Source organism: Nannospalax galili, unplaced genomic scaffold (assembly GCF_000622305.1).
Source record: "Nannospalax galili isolate Female #2095 unplaced genomic scaffold, S.galili_v1.0 scaffold255, whole genome shotgun sequence".
Taxonomy (NCBI): Eukaryota; Metazoa; Chordata; class Mammalia; order Rodentia; family Spalacidae; genus Nannospalax; species Nannospalax galili.
This window is the reverse complement of record NW_008338999.1, coordinates 6200370-6225612: the sequence shown is the minus strand read 5'-3', so window position 1 is coordinate 6225612 and position 25243 is coordinate 6200370. Positions and strand designations below refer to the sequence as shown.

The following is a 25243-nucleotide window of genomic DNA, read 5'->3' as shown; positions in this document are numbered from 1 at the left end:
AGTTCATTTCACTACAATGACTTTTAAAAGCATTGTTTTCCCTTGGAAGTTAAGAGGAACAATAATTTCTCACAGCAAAACCAAGAATATTCCTTGGAATTTGGGTTGTGCTGAGAGAATTTCCTTTGTTCACTGATAAACTACTGAAAGCTGTTCAGTGGTGAACTCTGGGGGGGAAATACCTGCATTTCTACAGCAAGAGGGGAGCAGAGGGCAGAAGGCAAGGCTTCATGAAGCACTGCTCTTGGGTTTGGTGGACGCTTACATCACCAATGTGAAAGAGAGTGGGACCTAAAGGACTTTTCAAAGGTCTGTTTTTAAGGCAGAGACAAAGTTCTCTCTAGTATAGTTCCATTTTATCTTGAAATCCTGTGAATGCGGCCCACCTTGTATGCCAAGACATGCAGTGAAGTTTGCTAGTATGTGTTTTCCCTTCTCTTTTTTCTCCAAGCCTATGGTAAACACACATGGTCTGAATTCTATGTGGAGGTGTGGAGAAAGAACACGCTCAGACAATGCATAGAGCACACCCCACTTTCCCACCAGCTCTCCTTCTAACTCCCCTTTTTCTGTTCTCTTCTGATCCTGGCCTTGCCTCCCTATAGCAACTCAGATACATAGTTTTAGATTCCTAAACCTGGTGGAAGAGAGCTCTGCTCCTCACTATCAGCATCCCTTGGTCTGTACTGCCTGCCACAGGTTGGCAATTTCAGAACTAAAAGCGTGTGACTAAATCTAAAGCTAAGGTTTTCTCTCTCTTCATCCTGAAGTTCCACAGATACCTCTAAGCAGGCAGAATTGGGCTACAACTACAGAAGCACGTGGGGTCTACCAAAGAAAGCCAGTTGTCTAGTTGTTGATGGTGGGGGTAGGGCTCTCATGGTATCCCATGAAAAGCTTGCTGGGGCCACACAACGGAGGATGTGTCTGGATCATACCATGTTATATTTACATAAGCAGATGGACGTATGATTACTTAAAATTTTCTGTCATGTTTTACCATGTTCAAAAATGTACTAAAAATATTGTCTTTAGATTATCCAGCCTGCACTGTTTTCCATCTTTCAAATTGTGTGTGTGTGTGTGTGTGTGTGTGTGTGTGTGTTACATACATGTGAGTATGCAGGTGCACACAGAAGAGGCTAGAGGAGGACCTCAGGGGTCTTCCTCTGTTGCTCTCTACTGCTTTGAGACAGAGTCTCTTAATGAACCAGAAGCTCATAGCTTTGGCTAGGCTGGGTGGCCTTGCCAGCAAGATTCCAGGATCTGCCTCTCTCTGGCCCCCTCCCCAATGGCAGGGTTATAGGCATGCACAGCCATGCCTGACTTTTTATGTGCATGCTTGGAATTCAAACTCATGTCTTCATGCTCATAGACCAAGAACATTTACCCACTGAGCCATCTCCCCAGCCTCTAAAAATTGCTTTTCAGATATGGCCCTGATAGCCATATTTATACCAAGAGAAAAGAGGCTTACAATTCTTAATTATTATGACTACAAGGACTATTGATATTTAACAGGAGACATTTACTATAAATAAAGGAATTAACTTAAATGGTGGGTCTTTAATTATCAGAGCATGTGTGTGTGTGTGTGTGTGTGTGTGTGTGTGTGTGCATGTGTGTGGTATTGAAAAGCTCAATGAATGCACTTGTGTTTGTAGAATTGAAACCCTTAGGCAACTGTGACAATATGATTGACTTATTTTTAAAACTCATTCAAGTAAACATATTAGCTCTATAATCCATGTGATGAATTGGAAAGCAGAAATGTAAAACAATATTATGATGAAAGGCAAGGAATTTGGATCATTTGTTTACAAGATACTTCACTGATAGTACAGGACTTTGTATTGTTTGTCTGGAAAAGGTTTTCCTGTTTTCATAATTTTAGTTCAGTAGCATGATTAGTATGATCTGGAAACATTAGTCACTTCCTGTCATTTTTCTTGGGGTAAATGTGTTAACATGGTTAGGGGAGAAGGAATAAGGGTGTTTAGGGGAGCTGGCTAATATCCAAGCTCAAAAATGGAGCTTTTTACACTGGATCATATCCATGATGCTGATCATAAACAAGGCTTTTCTATTTTCTAAGTCTTATGCATTGTTTTAAGAATGAATTTAAAAGGAAAACACTGATTAGCAAACAAAGCTTATTCTCCAAACAGAAGGGAACTTAGCATCTGCAGCTTTACATTGTGGGCGAGCATTACTCCACAGCCTGAAGAAGATGTATGAGCGAATGTTTCCCAAGTGCTTAGAAATTGTTCAGAGGATTAAATTTGCAATTGGTCTACCTAACTCAAGGACTTACAGAATGGAAGGATGTCCCTTTTATTGTGTTATTAGCAACTCAAGATTGCACTTATGGTTTGCTGAGGAAGAAACATCTTGAATTGCATCAGTATTGTCACACTTCTAGAAAACTTCTGGGTTCTGTTTGCTAGGCTGGTTGGTACTGATACTTATTACTTTGTAACGGCAATTCTTCAATTAGAGGCATTTAAAATTACTATCCACTTTTAATATCTAGAACCTGTCTGTCATTTGACTTACATCTTTAGCACAGGTAAGCACAGTTATTCTAATTGATTTAAAAAAAATATTTATTGATTATTTTTATTTTTGTACATGTATGAAGTACATTGCCTGCATGTATGTAAGTGCACCCATGTCGTACAAAGTCTGTAGAGGTCAGAAGATGGCATCAGATCCCTGGTATTGGAGTTACAGACAGTTGTTAGCTACCATGTGGGTGCTGGGAATTGAACCCCCGTCCTTGGAAGAGCAGCAAATGCTTTTAACAGAAGAGCCATCTTTTTCCAAATTACCATATCTTTAGATAATTTCTGCTCTTTTGAAAATCTAATCTCTGCAAGAGCAGCCAGTGCTCCTAACCACTGAGCAATCTCTCCAGCCCCTCTAACTGATTTTAAAAAATTAGATTCTTATTTATTTTGTTGTAGGTGATAATAGTTTGTTATATTTAAGGGATAACAAGGAATTTAAAATTGAGAAGCAATCACTTTGTAGAAAAAAGTATTGAAGTTATTTTTCATTCAACAGTAAAATAGCTAGATAGCTACAAAGCCATAAAAACTTCATGGAGAATGAGAAATGCAACTGTCTAGAAATAGAAAAAATAAAGATGCTAAGTTGGAGAAGATTATGAAAAGGTAAAAGTTATAGATGATATAAAGTAGATGCATTCTATTTAGAAAAACTAAATGAAGTTAACAAAACTATAAAAGTATAGAGAAGAAGATATAGCAAAGTAATAAAATGGAAAGAAAATAATATATGTTTCTTCTATTTTCTTGCAAAATTAAGGCAATTTTTTATGTATGTAGAAAGTTTAAGTCACAGAGAGCCCAGACAACATAGTTGTCATAGGATTCTGATGGGAAAAGTTATGTTTCTGATAATCCACACATTAAGTAGCAACTCAAATTCATCCACACACAGTATCATTCATAATAGAAGACAAATTTCCAGTAACTAAGGTCAGTCAACGCAACATTGAGAGAGAGCAAGTGTATTTTCACTTTCTTTATCTTTTGAAATGACTCACTCTGCTGTGGTGGTAATGATCTGAATCAGCCTGAATAAAAACTTTCAGTGCATACTAGTTTAGGAGGTGGTCACAGAAGCTGAAAGTCAGAGCATTCATTAGTAGAGATGCCTGTCACATGAGTAAACAGCAGTGGCATGCCTTGTCATTTTTATTACCTGTTAAAGATGGATCCTCAGTCCCATCTCCAGCCATTGGAACACCCAAGGGAGAATGGCGGGCAGGGCTGCCTAAGCTTTCCTCCTGTTCTTTACGAGATATGGAATTTTTGTGGGGAGGTTTATGGTTTGTGTTTTCATGAGGACTAACTTCGGATCTCTTTCTAGGAAGCGGGGTCGGTTTGGCTGGCTGGTAAACCTGACTACAGGGAGCCACGGGATGGTAGGATGGCTTCTCAGCTTGTCGATCCTCCTCCTCCCCTTCATCATCAATCACAACCAGCTCAGCATGGATGACCCCGTCGTACCCTGTCAAAAGCTTCTTTTCTTCTTCATTTTCATCTGCTTGCTGATATCCCATGAAAATCATGGTTACAGGTTCTGTACCATCCACGTCAGAGGGCAAAGAGTGAACGATATTGTATCTGACATCTTCCTCCTCCTGGCAAATGGGTGAAGACCTCTGAGGTCCTGACTCTCCGGTCGCTCTGCTGGGGCTCAACCCAGCCCTTGGAGAGGCCTCTTGTTTGTTCTGCAAGATGCTCGATTCTTCCCAAGGAGTCGCCAGCCTTTGTTGTGGGGTGTGGACTATCTCTTCAGCTGGCTGAACCATTGATCGAGGATGAGGGGCTGGCCGAATGGGGCTGGTGTGAGTGGGGCCGTGGTCTCTCTCCTCTGAAAGCCCATTGTCCATATTGTGCCTGGATTCATCTGCATGGCTGTCCAGTCCATTAGCTTTCATCTTTATCCTTTCTTGAAAGTTTGGTCCAGGGCTTACCTTTTCTCTCTGGGGGGTTGTAGGCCTGCAAAATGGATTGGCATAAACAGGCTCATGGTACTCTGTGGGTGATTTAGAATTTCTCTCTGAGGCTTGTCTTAGAAGTTCCTCTACTTCAAGGGGTGCAAGGCCATCGGTGCCATTATGCGCTGTGTTGTGATTGGAGCTGACTGCGTAGACAGACTTCTGCCCGTCGTCATACACTTTTATCCCTGTACCTTTAAAGTCGTCTGATGGGAGGGGTATTGAAGACAGAACTGTACTCTCTCCAGTTTTCAAATCCTTTTCAACTTTAATTTCCATGGCATACAAAGCTGTTAAGAGACAAATTTGATGCTTGGTTTGGTTAACTTTTTCTCATAAAGTAGCTTATTTTTATACCCTTTGCTGTTCTTTTTTTTTTCTTTTATCCCTGTACCTTTAAAGTCGTCTGATGGGAGGGGTATTGAAGACAGAACTGTACTCTCTCCAGTTTTCAAATCCTTTTCAACTTTAATTTCCATGGCATACAAAGCTGTTAAGAGACAAATTTGATGCTTGGTTTGGTTAACTTTTTCTCATAAAGTAGCTTATTTTTATACCCTTTGCTTTTCTTTTTTTTTTTTTTTTAAATATTTTCTTTACTATTCTTATTTTATGTGTATGAGTGTATTGCCTGCATGTGAGTGCACCTGTGTCCTGCAATGTCCAATGAGGTCAGAAGAGGGAATGGGAGCTTCTGGAATTGGAGTTATTAACCACCATGTGGGTACTGGGATCTGAACCTGAGTCCTCTGCAAGAGCAACCAGTGCTCTTAACCTCTGAGCCATCGATCCAGTCCCCCTTGGATATTTTTTATGTGACATTTAAGAATTTCTGATTTTGGGATGGGGTGGCGTTGCTTAGTGGTTAAGAATGCTTACTGCTATTGCAGAGGCCCTGAGTTACTTTCCTAGCACCCATGCCAGAAGGCTTATAACCTGACATGGGGGATCTGACACCCTTTGGCCTCTTTGGGCATCTGTATGCATGTGGCAGGCATAAATTCATGGGCACATGCACACATACACATAAGAAAGTAAATCTTTAAAAAAAATCCAAATTTACTAATTAGTTATATAACAACCAACCCTGTAACAGTAAGATAAGGGTGTGTGGAATTTGGGGGAAAAAATTGAAGGAGTGAAGTAGAGAAGCCAATGGATCCAAATAGCAAGGATTTTAACTGGTAATTAAAAGACATTCATTTTCCAATCAAGGCAGATATATTCTTTTGTGTGACTTATAGGGAGAGTATCTCTCTTCTTAGTAAGAATAGTCAGTCACACTGTGGGTTGCAGTAGGTAAGAATTGTCTACAGTGTGTTTCGTTCTACTATATCCTTGTTGGAAGCACAGCTGCCCATGTCCTGAGGTTTTCACAGCACAGCAGGTGTTTAGATTTCGCACTGGCACTGCAGATGAGACCTAGAATCCCATGTTTCTCTCTTTAAACAAAATCTTCATCACAAATTAATTCCACTTTCAAGTAGATGAAGGGCTAAAAAATAGAGCAACAGCAACTATACCAAGATAACTGAACTGGAGGTAACTGGTGAGTCTGGGGGAAGCTGAAGCCTGTCTCATGACCCAGGCAAGGGCCCCATTCTGGAATTTTAGCAGCTGAAGGGAATGGGGTTCGTTGCAGAATTACAGTGTGTCTTTGCTTGTGTTTGCTGGATCTTCCCATTTTCCTTTAATTTATCTTGCATTTCCTGCCTTCTCTGTTGCCTGATGGTTTTTGGCTTTCCCTAGATACCAAATTAAACCTACAGGACCCCCCTGCCTTACATCTCTACCTCATTCTTCTGTATTACAGTCCCTAAACAATTTATTTAGCGAATACCTACTGTGTACATAACTGATCTTGGTGTATAGTAGGGATTCATTAAATATTTGTTGAGGGGGCTGGAGAGATGGCTCAGAAGTTAAGAACACTGGCTGCTCTTGCAGAGGACCCAGGTTCAGTTTCCAGCACCCACATGGCTGCTAATAACCATCTGTAACTTCAGTTCCAGAGGATTCAATGCCCTCATCTGGCCTCCATGGACAATGCATGTACATGATGCACTTACATACATGCAGGTAAAACATACACATAAAAACATAAATAAATCAAATATTTAAATATTTGTTGGGTGAGTAACTGCTACCTGCAGTTAGAGAACACCTTCCTCTTCCTGATGACCTGAGTTTAATCCCTGGAACCCATGTTAAAAGAAAAAAGCCAGATGTGGTGATACACATCTGCAATTATAGCACTCCTAAGGTGAGACGGGAGGCAGAGGTAAGAGAGTTGGTCAGATTCTTGTGGGCCAGGTAGCCTGGCAGAAAGAGAGAGAGAGATGCTGTTTCAAACAAGTGGAAAGAGAGAACTGATTCCTGGAAGCTGTCCTCTGACCTCCATGCACATGTCTGCACTCACACAGACATTGCATACACACACATGCATACATACACAAAATAAATCTTAAAGATTAAATCTCTGAGGTTGAAAATATGTCATTGAATGTAGATTTATCATATACCTTTTCTACTCTGTTCATCCTCTTCTCTTCCTTCATTTCTGTCCTTTCTTAATCTGGAAGGTATGTAGGATTCTGGGAGGTCAGGGATATTAGCATAGATGTCCTCAATTGACTCTGTAAAATTGATATGAAATCAAAATACATTTAACATAGATTTAAGATTTATGTCTAATAAAGGGAAAATGTCAGTGATCTTATAAAAAGGATCTTGCTCAGACATGGGATAGGTTGTGCAGAAACTTACCTCCCAGACTTTCTTCCTTTTCCACCTTCACAGACTGTAAGACAAAAAAGAATTCTCCATGATTAATTTAAAAACATTTTTTATAATTATTATTACCATTTAAAATATTATATTTATTATTTTTATTTTATGTGTATGCATCTATTGCCTGCAGAGGTCAGAAGAAGGTGTTGGATTCCCCTGGAGCTGAGAGTTACAGATAGTTGTTAGCTGCCATGTAGGTGTTGGGAATTGAACCCAGGTCCTCTGTAAGAACAGCCAGTGGTCTTAACTGCTGAGCCATCTCTCCATCTCCTATTAATTTATTTTAAAAAATAAATATGGGAATACTTTGAGATGCTACATAGTACAGTACAGGAGACATTTGATAGATAATCATAGTTTTAAAATTAGTTGTGCTTACCCTTATTATGTCTTCTGTGGTTCTCTCGATTGATTTTAGTTTCTTTAAAATTGCTTCTTCATTGATTGAGATTTGCAGTTCAGCCTTTTCAAGATCTTGGATCTCTTTCTCAAGCCTGACAACAAAAATAATATTATATCATATCATATAATTGCATGATTATATCATTATAAATGATATTATACTGTTATATTATTTGATATGGCATATATGCAAGGTTCTCAGAAGCATCTTTCCTACTGTAGACTTTTCTTGGAATATTGCACATAAGTAGCAAGACAGCTTCTAAAAATGTCACATTGTACTTTAATATCATATCAAGCATTACACCTAATGCATAGATGCTACCTAACACCTGACTGTGAGTGGTTCTCAATCTGCGTCTTTTCATTTTGTTTTTCTGATACAAATATTTCTCAGATATTATGGCTAATTTTGATTGGTGACTTGATTGGATTAAGAGATACGTAAGGCACTAATGGAACACATCTGGACATGTCTGTGAGGGTATTTCCAGGGAGATTTAATTGAGAAGAGATGGTCCACCATACCCTGGGCAGAAGAGTCAGAGTGAATAGAAAGGGAAAAAAGGAGAAAGGAGAAAACCAACTGTGTAGCAATATTCATCTCTCTCTCTCTCTCTCTCTCTCTCTCTCTCTCTCTCTCTCTTTACTGTGGCCACGTGGCCACAATGAGACCAGTTACTTGTCCCTACCACAATGGACTATATCTGCTTAAACTATGAGCCCAAATAAATTCTTAAATTGCCTCTTTGTCACAGTGATGAGAAAAGTAACAAATGGGTAAAGAATTTGGCTTTTGCCTTATTTTCTTCACTTCAATGACTAATCTTGCTTCCACATGAAATAGAACAATTTATTTCATAAAGAGACTTAAATTGGCTGTGGTGGCAACCACATGTAATCCCAGCACTCTGAAGACTGAGGCACTAAGACTGAGCTTGAGGCCAGCGTGGGCTATGACAAGACTCTTTTATAGAGAGAGAGAGAGAGAGAGAGAGAGAGAGAGAGAGAGAGAGAGGATATTAGTCTAAAGGTTGGTACATTTACAGTTATATAGTTAAATTTTTCTTAATCTCTACATAAGTTATTTGGAAGAATAGTTATCATTATTAAACTTGATTCAATATTCACAGATATTTATTGCATATTCTAACACTGAAAATGATACTGTTTTAAGCTCCCTGATCATTGTGCCATATTCTAAGGTAAAGAGATGGGGAAATGAACAAAATCCAGTGCGATGGTATTGGTTATTATAGAGATAGCATTTTCTGGGGTTAGGAAAGTGGGTATGTATGTCCTGACAGCCTATAAGAGAATTACAGAGGCAAGGAGACACATTTAAAATTGGGCTGTTACACATACTCCGAACTGGTAACTGGTGTTCAGCCTCCTGTCAGATTCAAATGAACCCCAGGACATGTCATCGTGACCCCTGCTCTGCATGTAATCACAGCCCCTGGCAGTTATAGTTACTAAGGCTGGCCTTGGCAGTCATGAAACACATACACAGTCTCAGGTAGACACTCAGCTCTAAAGTCAGCTGCTCCAGAGGATGGCTGATTTGATGTAGCAGCTGGTCCAGGAGATGAAAGCTGTGGCTATTCATGTCAGCTAGCATAACTGTCAGTTCTCTTGACTTCCTTCTTGAAGATGATCATGAGCCTGACTGCTCCAGAATCTTGGGCTATTGTTACACCAATAAAAGCCCACAACGTGATCTGTTTGGCCATTCTACTTACTACTTTTCACTCCAGGTTCTGATATTGACACTGCCTCTGGCCCGTCAAAGGAAACCATTTGTAGCTGAGGAAGTTTTCTTTCATAGCATAGAACTCCAAGTGAAATAGAGTACTCCTGATTTTTTGAAGTTATTAAGAGATGCCTGCTATTTTATTAGAAATTCCTTCAGGTCTGTGGTAGCACATTTTCCTTTCAGTAGAACTATTGTTATTTAAAAAATATTTCTTTTTATTTGTGCAAGTGTTTTGATTTCTGGTATGTTTATTGGTGTGTGTAATGCCTGTGAAGGTCAGAAGAGAAGGACAGAGCCGCCATGTGGGTACTGGGAGTTGAAACTGGGTAATCTGGAAGAACAGCAAGTGCTTTTATCCCCTGAGCCACCTCTCTAGCCTCCTATATCAACAGAATTGTGAGGTACATGATGGTCCGGTTTGTTAGAGTAGAAAACTGTTAAAAGTGATAAATCTGAATTCTATTGTCTTTGCCTCTCTTTATAGACTGTTCCCTTGACTTTCTTAAAACTCAGTTTTACAACATGTACAATGACAATAGCAACATTTGTCTTGTTTTATTCAGATATCAGATGATCACAAAAGAGATCATGCCTGTGAGAACCTGTTGACTGTGGTTGATACCAGGCAGAGGCTTATCATGAGAGAATTCTCAAGGTTTTCTGCAGCACAATGTGTCTTTCTCTCCTTTCTGCGTCTGTGCAAGAGTTCTTTTCCTTATATGTGCATTAGACACAGTTTATAATGTGGAGCCTGGGATAGAAAACAGGAGGTTCAAATACCGCTGCAAATGGCTCCCGGACCTTATCATACAGATGTGGAATGAGAGAAACCTGGGTTTGAGTTCTGGTTCACCTGTCAACTTCCTGTGTGACCCTAAACAAGTCCATAGACTTCACTGAGGTCTGCTGTCTTCATTCACCCATACATCCATGTAAAAATGCTTATTTAGCATCTGCATTGCACCGGGAACTATTCTATGTCACGGGGATATGATGATAAAGGTCCCTGTCCTCAAGGGGTTTAAGTTCTAGGAGGAGACAAAATGATAAGACACAGACTGGCAGCCTTGTTCTGTGAAAGACTGGATGCAAAATGTTTTAGGTTTTGGACTATCTATCAGGGACTTCATTCCCAGAGAAAACCAATTCTCCCTCCCTCAACATCTATTGCTTGCCTGTGTATATAACAGTAATAATCAAAGAAGAGGATAAAAAATTGAGAGGGAGTGGGGGGACATGGGAGGAGCTGGAGGGGGAGAGGGAGGAGTGAAAATAATGTAAATGCAGTAGTCATGTATAGTTTTTTTAGACTTTGTAGTTCACACATGATTTGTGTTACATATTCATCCATCCATTCATTCATTTCCCCTTCTTTTTGCTGTATAACCCTTTAATTATATAAAATCCATTCTTATCTGTGTCTATTAAAATGTAGACCAGATTGGATTGGTCCTAGGCCATCATTTGCCAGTACCTGCACACACATAAACACATGTGTGCACATATATGTGAGTATATACACACTTGCTTACTTACATACACATAGATACAAACAATAAACATATACATGTACATACACACACACACACTTGGATATTTCTTTATGAAGAAAAATATTTCCATGAGAAAAGCAGGATACTCTATCGCCAAGATTAAGAGCACTCTAATCAAATGTTATTTATGAAAAGAAATGAGGGCAAGGCACAGGAGTATGTTCCAGAGAAAGCAGAGTATCTATAAAACTCGATGTAAGAGCAGCAGTAAGGAAGGTGGGAAGAGGTGAAGAACAAGAGGTGGCAGGTGAGGGTAACTCACAGGGCTTTGTGCATGGGAAGGTTTGGGAAGCTATCAGAAGTTTTGCATAGAGGACGAACATGCTCTGACTTGGGATTTAAGCAATGACATTGGCTGCTGTGCTGAGAATAGATTGGTGGGTCCACAGCTATGCCATCCAAAACATGCCTGATATCCTATGATTTCAGATGCCAAGTAGAGTCAGGCCTGGTTAGGACTTGAATGGGAAAATAGACTTGAAGGGCAAACATGGAGGCCATTTGTTAATCCAAATGAAGACAGCCTAATCCGGGGTGATTGTTGCTAGGAGGGGGAGAAATACTTGGATTCTGGAAATATTTAAATGGAAGAGCTTCCAGAATTTATTGATAGATTATAAGTGGAGAGAGAGAGAGAGAGAGAGAGAGAGAGAGAGAGAGAGAGAGAGAGAGAGAGGATTCCAGTGCTTGGGGCCTGAATAACTGGAAACCTGTTTAAGTGTAATTGGCTGAACTGAAATCTGGGAAGGGGAAGGCAGGAGACTGGTGGGCTGGGTTACATTTGGTTGGGATGGTCAAGTGTGATATGAAAGAGATAGCTGGATGTAAAATCCAGAGTTAGAAAAGTCTGGCTTCAAATATATGAATCTGGGAGTTGATATGTACCAGCCAATATGTGTGGGCAAGATTTTCTACAAAGCAAAAGAGATATTTTCCCAGTGTGGGGCAGGGAAGATGGTTTAGCAGGTAAAGGTACCTGCTGCCCAGTCTAATGACCTGAATTAGATCCCCAGTATACACGATAGAAGGAGAGAGCTACATGTTTACCTTGGCACGTGCTCATGCTCTCATCATCCTCCCAAGAAGTAAACCAACGTAATACGTTTCCTTATTAAACATTTCAAGTTTGATAGTTAGAGGTCTGGTCAATGTTAACTACTCATGAGGGCTTAAATAAGAAATAAAGGAAGTAGAGAGTACTTAGCCAATACTAGTTTCTTCCTGTCTCTGTCCTTTTCTAGTCTGGAGTTCTTTGTCTGGCCAGTGCTTTCTTATTATAAAGTACCTTGGTGGTGTTGGTAGGTGTTTCCCTTAGAAATGACTGAGGATAATCTAAAGTCATATGATTCACATGAATATTTTGAGAATATGAGGCTGGAGGCTGGAGAGATGGCCCAGTGGTTAAGTGCACTGGCTGCTCTTCCAGAGGATGGCGGTTTGCACCCACAGGGCAGCCAACAACTGCCCATAACCTCAGTTCCAGGGGATCTAACACCCTCTTCTGGCCTCTGTGATCATTGCATGCATGTGGCGTACTTATATTCATGCATGCAAGACATTTACAGATATAAAAATAAATAAAAAATAAGATAAAAAAGAATATGAGACTGGAAGCTTGCTAACCCCATCAAAATATCTTTCAATGAATGTTTTTGATTGTGAGCCTAAATCTTTAATAGCTGTGCCAGCTCTCCAACCCCAGTGAACGTTTTTGAAGCTTTTCAAGTCATGGGGTGAGAACTGCATTAATAGGAGGCTTCAGTCTAATGACACGTTTGTAAAAACTAAACAAAAACCAGTGCTTTCTTCCCGTTCTTCATTCCTTAGCTCCAACCAACTCTGTCACAAGGACAATAAGGAAACATCTTGGTGCCAACTACTTAGAAGCCTCTGACAGGAGGTGTTTGCTGATGAACATTTCTTGAAGCTTTCACTTACTGCAAAACTCAATTTTTAAAAATTATTGTATCTTAACTTCCCTACTGGGTCTTTTATTTATGGATAACATAAATATTGTAAAGAAATAAGTGTTAGAGATTTGCTGTTCTTCAAAAGCATTCTAAGGAGTCAGGAGAGATGGCTCAGAGGTTAAGAGCACGAGCTGTTCTTGTAGAAGACTGGGGTTTGATTCTCAGCACCCACATGGCGGCTAACAAATGTCTGTAACTCCAGCTTCAGGGGATCCAATACCCTCTTCTGATTTCTTTGCATAACACAGGTACACTTACATACATGCAGGTAATACACTCATACACACACACACACACACACACACAAAATAATAAAATCTATAAAAGAGTTTTCTAAAAGATATAGAATGTTGGTGCTAGTGACGGGGAATCTAAAACATAGTAACCGAGAGTAATGTATTAGAAATTCCCAGAGTCTCTCTACTTGCTTAGAGCTCAGAGGTATTAAGGAAATCAGGTCCCCTATGCAACTAGGCCCTAAGCAGAGAGAGCTGAGAGCAGATTGGGGGTACCCCCACCAACCTGGGGGTTAAAGACAGCCCGACTACTATCACATTGCACATGTCATACATCAACCAAGCCCCATTCCCCTACCCAGAAAAAGAGTGATCCCTGTCCCGTAGCCCAAGTCTTGTATGCCCACGTCCCCTGTCTCATTCACAGTAGCATAGGTCACATATTAACTAAGGCTGCTTCCTCATGGTGCAAGACCTTCTTGACCCTTGAAAACCTTTAAGGTTAGACACCCTGCTTTGCCTGGTGGGACTGAAACTTCTTATTTTAGACTTCTGTCACATTGCTTGCTGTTGCATTAATAAGCCTCTTACCTGGAGGACAATTTGACTCCATATTCACCTTTCTTGAACCTCCTCGACTCTTTCTCCCTAAAAGCCTAACAAGAAATGCTCTAGCAACGGAAGGAGAGGAGGTCTGCCAACTGCCACACCAGATAATGAATGAGGTTTTGGAGAACAATTAAGGAACAGAAAATGTTACAGTTAGAAGGCGAGAACTCTTTTTTGAATGTCTCTAGCAGAGTGGGTCTCAATGAGGTGATTTTTCTCTCTGGGACATCTGCAAAGTCTGGAGACCAGTTTGGTTGTCATGACTGGGTACTGGAGTGCTGCTCATGTCTATTAAACCAAGGCCAGGCGTGCTGCTAAACACCTCAAAATGCATAGAACATTTCTCTCACAAGGAAAACAAAGTCTGGCGCACTGTGGCTTTTCTTGGTACTTGACTTATGAGAAATATGAACTATGTTTACCTCCATCTAGCTTGATATGTTAATGTTTTCATCATTGCCTCTTCCTTTACTAATTTTTCCTTTCCAATATGCATGTGTATTCCCTGCTTCCCCTTTTCTTCCATTAAGTGCCCATTTATAGTTAAGAGAATATTTACTTCTGATTTAAATGAAGGGCTTAAATTAGGGACTCACACCCAAACCTCTTCCAAAGATAGTTTTGGGGAAGAGAAAGAAATTAGCAATTATAAATGACATACTGAGAAGTTATACAAAAAATACATACATACATTAATATGCACAGATGTATACATACTGATATATTCCTATATATACACATGTATGTATATACACATATGTGAAATGCACATAAAAGTTAGTTCTTCTTACAAGGAAAGCTTCTGGGAATGCCACTATGGGCTCTTTAACCTTCGCCTGACTGCTTTTCAGCTGATGGCTTAGAATTTCCGTAAGTCCTGCCACCTCATCTTTAGAAAGTGTAGCCCTTCAGAGTGGGAACTGAGATCCTTGAAATGCTGATTCAGTTTGGTGAGAAGCAGGCAGCAGAGAAAGAAATCTCCTTCCTGGTGCCTTTGGGCTGTGAGGTGTGGGGCCTGATGCATGCGTCAGGATCTCTCTCAACTTCTGAGAGATGGGGGGGCAGGCGTCCTGTGCCAATTTAGATAAGCAGAGCACACGAAAAAGGATTCGTAATGCTATCTGCTATTGGAAATTTTCTTCTCCTTGCCTATTTCTCAGGGAAAAAAGAGGGTTATTTTCAAGAGCTCCCTATGTGAAAGTAGGTGGCTTTCATTTTCTACACTGTGGTAGTAATAACCTCCCTTAATCATCGTGAGATAATGTCCCCAATCCAATTCCAACATGAAATCTTCTTTTTTTTCTTTTTGTCTTAGAGAAAAAGGACAGCACTGAAATGCTGGATGTATCAAGAAAAGGTTATTTCAGAAGGCAATTTTTCTGCAGCTAAGGGTCCATTTATTTCTCTCAGTTTTTGGTGGAGTGAACAAGGACTAACAGCCTGATGGAGTTTGCCATTAGGGGCCAAACAGAATGGAACTCATGGGGAAAAAAAATAACCACCAACATAATTCAAAGTTTATAGTCAGCCTTTCAGTACTAGGCATTATAGCAATTAGAAAAAATGTTCAAGTGCTGCACATTGATACTGTACCAACTTGGGACTAATTAGTCTTCATAGCCACGCATGAGTATTATATTATTCCATTGAGCATATGAGCAGGCCGGCCACATAGAAAGGCAACTCGCCCCGAGACTCACAGGCATTCTGGCAGGATAGGGTTTAAAAGCAAATCTCTACCTATTCTTCCCCAGCTAGCCACTGTGGAAACAAGGCTTAAAATTTAGAGTTGATATTTGTGAAGCTGGATGTGACATCCATTTTGATTAGCAGTATAAAAAGATTTGTTATTCATGGTAATGAAATGAAGAGTGAGATGGCCCACCTCCCAGCACTGTCTCACCCACTGGGTTGCACACATGGCCTTCCCCTCCCCAGCAGACTGAGTAAAGGGTAACTTCTTTATTAGACAACTCCTCTACCTCAAGCCTTGTTCTTGAAAATACTGTTCTAGGCAGAAAACCTTAACACAGCTCCAACATCACCATTGACCACAGTATTTATGATATTCTAGGGGGTCGATTTAATAAATGTTGTCGGAAAAAACATTCCGACCTCAGTTTTATGTTTTTTTGAGACAGGGCTTGCCATGTAGCCCTGGCTGACCTGAGACTTGCAGTGTTGACCAAACTAGCCTTGAACTTGCCTCCATTTCCTCCTGCCTCCATTTCCCAAGTGCTGGGATTACAGATGTGCAGCCCTGTGCCTGCCTCAATCTATTTCAACAAGCTAATTCCTCCTGCTCCCAAATCCATTTGCTATTTTTCTTTTTAATAATACATTCCCCTGGGCTTTATGTCTCCCTGGACATCTGGAGGAGTGGGCTTCCCATTGTCTTCTCTATTTAGATGGTGCACTTGACTAATTCTTTGCCTGGTTACTTGTGTAGTTTTCAGATCATACCCTTAAAATAGAGCCGTTTGCTCCCCATTTATCTCCCCTTCCTAACCTGGGACGAGGTGGTGAGCTGGTTTTGAGCATACTGCCGAAGGTATGCAAAGGCATGCAGTGGAACAGAGCAGTAGGGTCTCTCCCTCACTGATAAGCCTGCAGCCTGAATGTTAACCTCTCCTCCTGAATGTTTGCCAGTTAAGATTTTTCTGTGTGAGAGAAAGAGCCTTTCTATCCCATTTCTGTCACTGCACTAAAAGATTCCTTTAAAGCAACAGAACTAGTATATTAACTATTGTATAACCTTACAGGGGAAATCATGATGTGATAGATTTTGAGATTTTTTTTTAATTGATTTGAAGAATTAGTAGTATCTTGTATTTGGGGCATTGAACTAGTAGAAAAAGAAAAATAAGTCCTTGTTCCTATTGATGAAAATAGTTAATAGGTCTCCTAATGGTATTTAATATCTTACATGACTTATATCGACAGGGACTGTTTTTGCTTGGCTATTTTTTCAATTTAAAAAGTTAACAAGTTAATATGAAATGGCTAAAATTTTCAGTGAAAAAAAAGATATTTTAATTTTTTTCTGTAAATCATACTTAGCTAAGTAGATACCTTTGGATGCTCAGTGGATATTATTGAGTATGCACAGGTGATCATCTTCGTCAGATGATCTTGACTGCAGTGTGTGACTCCTATGAAATGGGGAGTTAAGCTATTACTAACTAAAGATATTTTGACACCAAACTAAATTTTCTCAAGAAAATTGAGAGTATAATCTGGGTATATTGGCTCATGCTTGGGTAATTCCAGCACTTAGGAAGTTGAGGCAGGAAGATTAATATGAATTTGAAGCCAGCCTGGGCTAAATAGTGAGTTCTCAGCTAGCCTGGCCTTCAGTGTGAGATCCTATCTTAAAAACCAAGCAAAAAAATAAAAAACAAAAATAAAAGTGACAGTGTGTAATCTGGTAGAAGGGGAGATTTTGAAAATGTACTGTATTTTAAAATTTGAAACCTAGTAATTTTCATCCAACATTTAACATCTTTACTAAGAACGTGGTTACCCATCAGGTATATTTGTTTCACCGAGCTGAAATAAAGACACATGAAAAAGATGATCGTTGCTATGCACTAATGTGGAAGTAAGACCATTAGACGCAAGTTGCCTTAGAACCAGCCCTTGTAAAAGGGCGTGTGTAGTAAGGAAGATCTACCTAGGAACGTAAGCAATCACATGCTCTGGGTAGGCAAGGCAGGGAAGGAAAGGGCATTAGCATAGAGCAAACATGAATTTTGCCCTGAGCCTGATCTGTTGCCTCTCATCCCCAGCTTTTAAGAACAGGGCAAGCAGTGCAATGCAGGCACAAGATATTAGAAGTCAGAGGCAACACAGAGGCCTTGAAACTAGTGTCAGTCCGCATGGATGACTGGGAACGGCAGATGTTTAGGGAGCTGAATAATTTATAATCATACATGGACAGCTTGTGCCGGGGTGAGCCTCATTTCCTAATATAACTCTGTAAATATTCCTGATTATTGGATGGACTGATGACACAATCATAGTTTGCAACTGCCACGTAGGAGATAACATTAGGAGAGAGTGATTCAGTAGCGTCCACCCACTCAGTCAGAATAAGGTTTTAAAATTAATATATATTTATTATTTTTATTTTTTATGTATGAGTGTATTGTCTGTATGAAAGTAAGTGCACCTGTGTCATGCAATGCCTACAGAGGTCCGAAGAAGGCTTATGCAATATCTCCTGAAACTGAAGTTACAGATGGTTGTTAGGTGCCATGTGGTTGCTGGGAACTAAACCTGGGTCCTCTGCAAGAGCAGTCAGTGAGCTTAACTGCTGAGTCATCCATCTCTCTAGTCCTCAGGTTTTGTAAATTAAGAGTATCATTTGTCATAGACTATAAGGAATGAAACTATAAGGATTATCTATTCTTAGATAATCCACCATATCATGAGCAAGTTAGAAAAGTAATTTTCAAACGAATGACACTAAACATGCCCTGGAGGCTGGTGTGGCAAAGGGAATTGGTTAGGGTCAAGCTTCTCAAATATTCTGGCAGGACAGAAACTGTGTGTGTGTGTGTGTGTGTGTGTGTGTGGATTTTAATTAGGGCTTGTGGATAACCCAGTAGCACATGAGAAACATTTAATAAGAGCAAAGTAATTGTGATAATAATTCTAGTTGATCGCTACCTAGGTGTCATGAGTTTCCCAAGTGACTTTCAAGTACTGTTGTAGTCAGAATATGGGATGTTAACTCAAGATTGCCCGTCCAGGATTCAGGTAACATTTTTTGAGACAGGGTCTTCCTGTAGCCCCAGCTGTCCAGGAACTTGCTGTGTAGACCAGGCTGGCCTTGAGCGCACACAGATCCGCGTGCCTCTGCCTCCCAAGTGCTGGGATTAAAGGTGTGCACCGCCATGCCTGGCTAGGTGACATTTTTTTTTTATTATTATTAAAAATTGAGGAGAAGCTGGGTATGGTGGCACATACCTTTAATCTCAGCACCTGGGAGACAGAGGCAGGTGGATCTCTATGAGCTTGAGGTCAGCTTGGTCTATGTAGTGAATTCTAGGTTAGCTGTCTCAAAAAATGAAGAACAAGCTGGGCGTGGTGGCACGCGCCTTTAATCCCAGCACTCGGGAGGCAGAGGCAGAGGCAGGCGGATCTCTGTGAGTTCAAGGCAGGCCTGGTCTACGTAGTGAGTTCCAGGACAGCTGGAGCTACAGGGAGACCCTATCTGAAATAGACCAAAAAAAAAAAAGAAAGAAAAACAAAACAAAACACAACAAAAAACAAAACAAAAAATTGAGAAAAATATTTCTCATAAATAAACCTCTTATAGCTGTATAATGAAGTAGGAAAATACATTCAGTGTTATGACAGTCATTGATTTTCTCTCTTCAGAACTGGCCACTGGCTTTGAGCCTTGCAATCCTTAACATTTTGTTCCTATCCTCATTGCAGAGCAGCCTCTATATTTTCTATGCACTTCATTTTTGCTTTGCTTCTTAGTGTTAATTGTTCTCATTTGATTTCAAGACAAGTTTTTATTATTTGAAGACCAACAAATATAAATTCCAACCCTAATATAACATCTAATGACCAACCAGGGCCTGGTCACTGTGGGAGGTCTAAATAGATTCAGTGTTGTTTGCCTGATGCAGACAAAGGATGACTTGCAAGGGGTGGGTGTGGGTGGTCTCGAGTTGGTATCCTAGACACCTCCCTAGGAGTGGAAAAGCCTGGTCCCTGTGGCAGCACAGATCTTTTCTCTGATGCAATGTGTCTCTGTTTTTGAGTATTTTTCTTTTCTTTCTGACTGAGACTTAGAGGCTAGATCATTGAAATTAATTTACTGCCTGGTTTTTTCTTCTTATGTTATCAGAACCAAAGATCTACAACATCCTTGAAAAGGGGCCTGAAATTTGTGTTTTAAGGAACTGAATGTCGTTCTGAATGAGAAAATGAATGTAAAGGTGCTTTGAAAAGCTAAAGGATCTAAAAAGAGGCAAACACAAACGTACATTGGTTGTGGGGAGTTCATGACTCCAGAGTCACCTGTAGCAGAGTAGGAGGCAAATTTAGTGAACTGAATCAAAAATAAGTGACAGGGGCAGCAGGGGATGGCTCAGTGCATACTGTTCTTGAAGAAGAACCAAGTTCTGTGGCTCACAACCACTTGCAACTTTAGCTCCAGGGGAATCTGGCACTTCTGGCCTCCATGGGCACCAGCACTCACATGTATATACCCATAATGAAACACATAGACATAATTAAAATTAAAATAAATCTTAAAATAATATATTTTATTAAAAAAGAGTAAGTGGGTCCAAAGTGAGAAGGACTCAAGGCATGGTTGTCATCAGATTTATAAGGTTCTGTGCTTTAGTGCCCTTATGTATAAAACTAGGCTGGCACTTCCCTCAAGAGTGGCTCAGAACAGTGCTTGGGACATCAGCATCACTGACTTGAAGTGTGGTCGAGAAAGGACACTCCAAGGTTGTTCTAATTTACCTGTCGGCCTACCACGGTGGTGATGGGTATTTATTCTGTGTCGGTTATTTATTTCTTAATATTTTATTTATTATTTTTTATTTTATGTGTATTGCCTGCATGTAGGTAGGGGCACCCATGTTGTGCAGTGCCTATGGAGGTCAGAAGAGGGTGTTGGATCCCCTGGAACTGGAGTTACAGATGGTTGTTAGCCACCATGTGGGTGCTGGGAATCAAACCTGGGTCCTCTGCAAGAGCACTCAGTGCTCTTAACCACTGAGCCATCTCTCCAGCCCTCTGTGTCAGTTACTTAATCTCTATTTCTGCTGACATATAGATGAGATTGTTAGGTATGAACAAGAGAGAAGACATGGAGATGGACTAAGAAAATAAAAGAACCCGAGAAATAAAACAACGGTGAAATGTTAAACCTGCCATCAACAACTCAAAACCCATGGCGCTGCTGCCGTAAAACTTTGCCTTGACCCAAAGATAGTTGGGTTTTTTTTTTTGAAAGATGCTTGAACTTTTTTTCTTCAGTTCATCACTGATTGATTTGTTATCTAAACTTCTTTAGCTTGTCTTCCTAAAGAGGTAGTATTTTTAAGCCTGTCCATCCATGCATCCATTCAGGTATCTATGCATCCATCCATTTGCTGCCTCTCTCCTTCATTCACCTATTAACTTATATACTCAGAGGTATTCCTGCTATATGGTAGGATATCTCAGACTTTTAAGAAAAGAAGAAAGAGAGAGAGAGAGAGAGAGAGAGAGAGAGAGAGAGAGAGAGAGAGAGAGAGAGAGAGAGAATTTGGTGGAGCAGGTAGTTATCTTCCCTTTTTAGCTAGAAGTTTGGACTTATTAAGTTAAAAATGAGGCTCCTGAATTAAAAATAATCATTCTAACTGGGGAATTAAAAACAACAGATGAACTATACAAATCTGGTAAACCAATTAGTCAAATATGGAGAGTGAAAAACATGCTTGAAATGATTTTTGACTCATGTAATTGCCTCAGAATAATTTCTTAAGTGTTTCTAGGCAACAGAAATTTAATAAGAGACAAATGGTGGGCCTCTCTCTCCCTCACTCTCTCTCCTCTCCTTTCTTCTTTCCTCTCTCTCTCTCCTCTCCTCTCCTCTTTCTTTCTCTCTCCCTCTTCTTTTTCTCCTCTTCTGTCTTGTGTTGTCACAGGGAACAACTTGACTATCTCCCTGTTATGTGGTATTAGATGTAGTTAGTTGGGTCAAAATAGGAAGCCAGAAACATTCAGAATGTACTATTTTGATGCAAATCTCTCATTAGAGTTTGTTTAGACACTAATTTCAGTCAGGTACACTTGCGCTGCATAGGTAGATGAGATCATTAAGCTAGGTTAGATTTGCATAGAGATTATAATGAACTAATATTTGATAGGTCACAATCATCAACAAAGACAGACTGAACTTTAAGTTTCTCCATCAATATTTTAAGTTTCCTTTTGAAATAGAATCTTGCCCTACCATCTTCTGAGTTAATCGAGTGGATTACTGTTACATGATATTCAGCAGAATGTACTGTCTCACATTCCATCTTTCTTTGTGGAGGGATTCTTTTGAGCTATGTGGGATGAGGTTCAGCTGTTGTCACAGCCCACTTCCTGGATTTTTTTCATGATGTACAGCTACATAGAAATCTAAGATTTCACATGTACCTTTACCCAACTGTACCAGTGTACCATCTGCAGAAAGCAACTTCTATTTGGGGACAAATGAAAGCTCATTAACAGAAGGCAAAAGGGCAGAAATGTCCCTGGGAATGTGAAAAAAAACTTACCAGAGAACATTTAATCATAAGTAGCTTAGCTTAGTCTTCTAGAAGGAATGCGGTGTATTTGCATCATTCTCCTTGGCAGTTAACCTTTTATGTTTTATGCTTATGACATTTCTGTTAAGCACTCTGTGTGTGCCAATTAAAGTCACAGGTCTTTGGACACAGTTCAAGAAGTAGAAAGTGTCTGTAGAGAAGCTCGATGCAAGGCAATGTGGCAGAAGGAGGAGGGTCATGGTGAGCTATAGGGCAGATGGAGAAAGAGCCCAAAGACGTTATTGACAATTTGTTGGGCGCGTAGTTCCTTTGCAGGCTTCCTGGGGGAAGATTTGTGATGTCATGTTGAGTGTGGGCTGTAGGACAGAGGAAGGCAGTGAAGGGTTTCTTAACTAGCCTGTGTTTGTGCCTGGGGTATTTGGACGGAGAAGTCGGTGTACCTCTATCTACAGTCATGCAGTAAATGGCTCAGTGGTCAAAAGACAAGCATGACTCCTGCTGATAAGTTGAAACTCTGCACAAAGTGATTCTGAAGACGTTCAGTGTAGCTCTCTCCTGGGAACACTACCTCCTCAGGTATTAAACAGGGCACCAGGCAAAATATTCAGTAATATTGTTCCAGGACTAAGAATGTGACTCAAGGACAGAAACCATGGAAACCCACTTAGTTTGTGCAATGTTGCCTTTCTTTGGAAGACAAGAAGCAGGATGAATAAAGAGGCATGGCTTTATTTAAAGGTTATGTGTGAGTCAGGGAGCCCCTGGGCCTTTTCAAATATGTTAAATTTGATAGAGGAGGGCCAGTCTTCGGTCAAGGGTATACGAGTAGCTGTGTTTCCCTGCTAGAACCTTCAAACAAGTTCTCAAATATATTAAACGTTCAGGTGACTGTCAGCATAAGGAGATGCCTTCCAAAGTGAAAACACAGTGTGTACTAGAAATCAAAAGTGCTACAGCAGGCCTAGTTTGCAGGATTTAACTTTTGTAAAAATTTTCTGCAGAATCTGAGGCAATATTCTAATTTTATTGATTGATTTTTTTAATTTAATTTTTTTTGAGATAGGGTCTCATGCTATCCAGACTGGTCTCTAGTTTACTATGTAGCTGAGGCTGGCCTTAAACTCCTGACTCCACTGCCCAAGTGCTGGGATTGTAGACATTAGTGCAGCACATATCTAGCCTTATTTAGAATTTTTTTCTTAGTTTTTATTTCTTTATTTTTATTTTATGTGTATGTGTTCTGCCTGCATGTGTGTTAAGTGCACCCATGGTGTGCAGTGCTGTGGAGGACAGAAGAGGGCGTTGGATCCTCTGGACCTGGAGTTATAGATGGTTGTTAGCTGCCGTGTGGGTGTTGGGATTTAAACCCAGGTCCTCTGCAAGAGCAGCCAGTGCTCTTAACCACTGAGCCATCTCTCCTGCCCTTTCTTAATTTTTTTTTGAGGGTCTCCCTGTAGCTCCAGCTGTCCTAGAACTGCCTATGTAGTCCAGGCTGGCCTCTATCTCACAGAGATTCACCTGCCTCTGCCTCCTGGGTGCTGGGATTAGAGGCATATGCCACCATGCCTGGCTTGGAATTTTTTTCTAATTCATTTATTTACGGTGTGTGTGTGTGTGTGTGTGTGTGTGTGTGTGTGTGTGTGAAGTGTCAGAGGCTGACATACGAGTGTCTTCCTCAGTTGCTTTGCCATGTTGTTGTTGTTATTATTGCTATTGTTATTCAGACAGGGTTACTCCCTAAACCTGGAGCTCAGTGATTGACTAGACTGGCTGGCCAGAGCACCTGAGATCCACCTGCCTCTGTCCTCTAGCACTGGGGTTACAGATATATGTTGCCGTGCCTGGCATTTTTAAAATGGGTACTGGGGATTTGAACTCAAGCTCTCAAACTTGCACTTTACCCATGGAGCCATCTCCCCAACCCTTTTATTTAGACTTTTAAAGAAGTATAGTTTTTGATACTTTCTGACTACCTACCATGTGTAGGGAATTCACCGTATTCCTGTCCTGTGAAGCGGCTCCAATTGTTCCAACTTACAGCAAGGAAACTGAGGCTGGAGGAGGAGAAAGGGCACAGCCAGCTCATGCACTGTAGGTAGCAGAAGAGTGTAAAAGCTGAAGGCTGAGCTCTCAAAAAACCATGCACATAGAAGGAGTGAACACTTCATGTGTGGAGTCTGGCCCTGCTATGGATGCTGAGGTCATTGCAACATTTCTATTTTGATGTTCCTGTTTAACTCTTATCCTTTCGCTGAGGGGCCTGGCAGAACAGCAAATGTCACTCTGAGCAGGCATCTGAACGATAAATGACAGCCAGTGTTTGGCGTCTCTTTGTGCTTAGGGAAGGAGGGATGCTTTGTTCAACTGCATCAGTTGGGTATTCAGAACTAACAGGAAACTACTGATTTCATTGGTAATTAACGCTTCTTGAGCAATGGGAGTAGCTGGCTAAGAGAAAGACTGAATTTAAAAATACTGCCCTGTTTATTTAGCAGCTTTAAGAATATCTGAGAATAGAGTTCAACGATCAGGTGGAGCTGCCTGGTAACGTGATTGCTACGGTGCTCACAGGGGCTGCTTAGCTGCACAGGAGGCTCGGATACTATCCATGCTCATATTTCGTTTCGGAACATCCTGTTCTTGCACATTTTTAAAAACCAGATAAACATGCCTCCAAAGGTCAAGCAGGCTGCAGGTTCTTTGCTAATTCTTTACAAATACATTTCTTTAGGATGGTTCCTTAACCAAAGTGGTTTGTTGATTATTGTAGAGCTACCACACTTGCTCATGTCAGCTGTTTTACTGCTTCTAGAATATTTATACTTAGAGTTCTTTTCTTTTTTAATTTTCTAGCTGCACGGCACTAAAACCAGCTGGCTTTCAAGCCACATCTAGTCTTCACTGACCTGTGACTTTTGTGAAGTCTCTTATTTTCTCTGAACCTATTTCTTCATCTATGAAAGGGAGGAGTTGATGCTTTCTTTTTATGATTGCTGTGAATATTAAGTGACTTCATGTAAACACAAGTACTTCATAAAGTGTACAGGGCCCTTTAAGAAGAACCATTATTGTTAGTGTTTATATCTGTGGACTAAACTTATTTGGTGCCCATTAAGG

At 40.4% G+C, this 25243-nt stretch overlaps 1 protein-coding gene across 2 annotated transcripts in view; it reads right to left on the bottom strand.

Annotated features, from left to right (window-relative positions):
- Positions 1-25243, bottom strand: part of Palmd (palmdelphin) — a 62173-nt gene that overhangs the window by 14227 nt on the left and 22703 nt on the right. The window contains exons 4-8 of one of the 2 annotated variants that reach the window (XM_008833690.3): positions 7701-7815; positions 7298-7331; positions 7054-7167; positions 4926-5021; positions 3730-4725 (exon numbers count right to left, since the gene is read on the bottom strand). In XM_008833690.3, the coding sequence (XP_008831912.1) occupies positions 3730-4725; positions 4926-5021; positions 7054-7167; positions 7298-7331; positions 7701-7815 (1355 nt within the window). Of the gene's footprint in view, positions 1-3729; positions 4822-4925; positions 5022-7053; positions 7168-7297; positions 7332-7700; positions 7816-25243 lie in introns of both variants that reach the window. The other variant, XM_008833691.3, reaches the window with a different exon arrangement.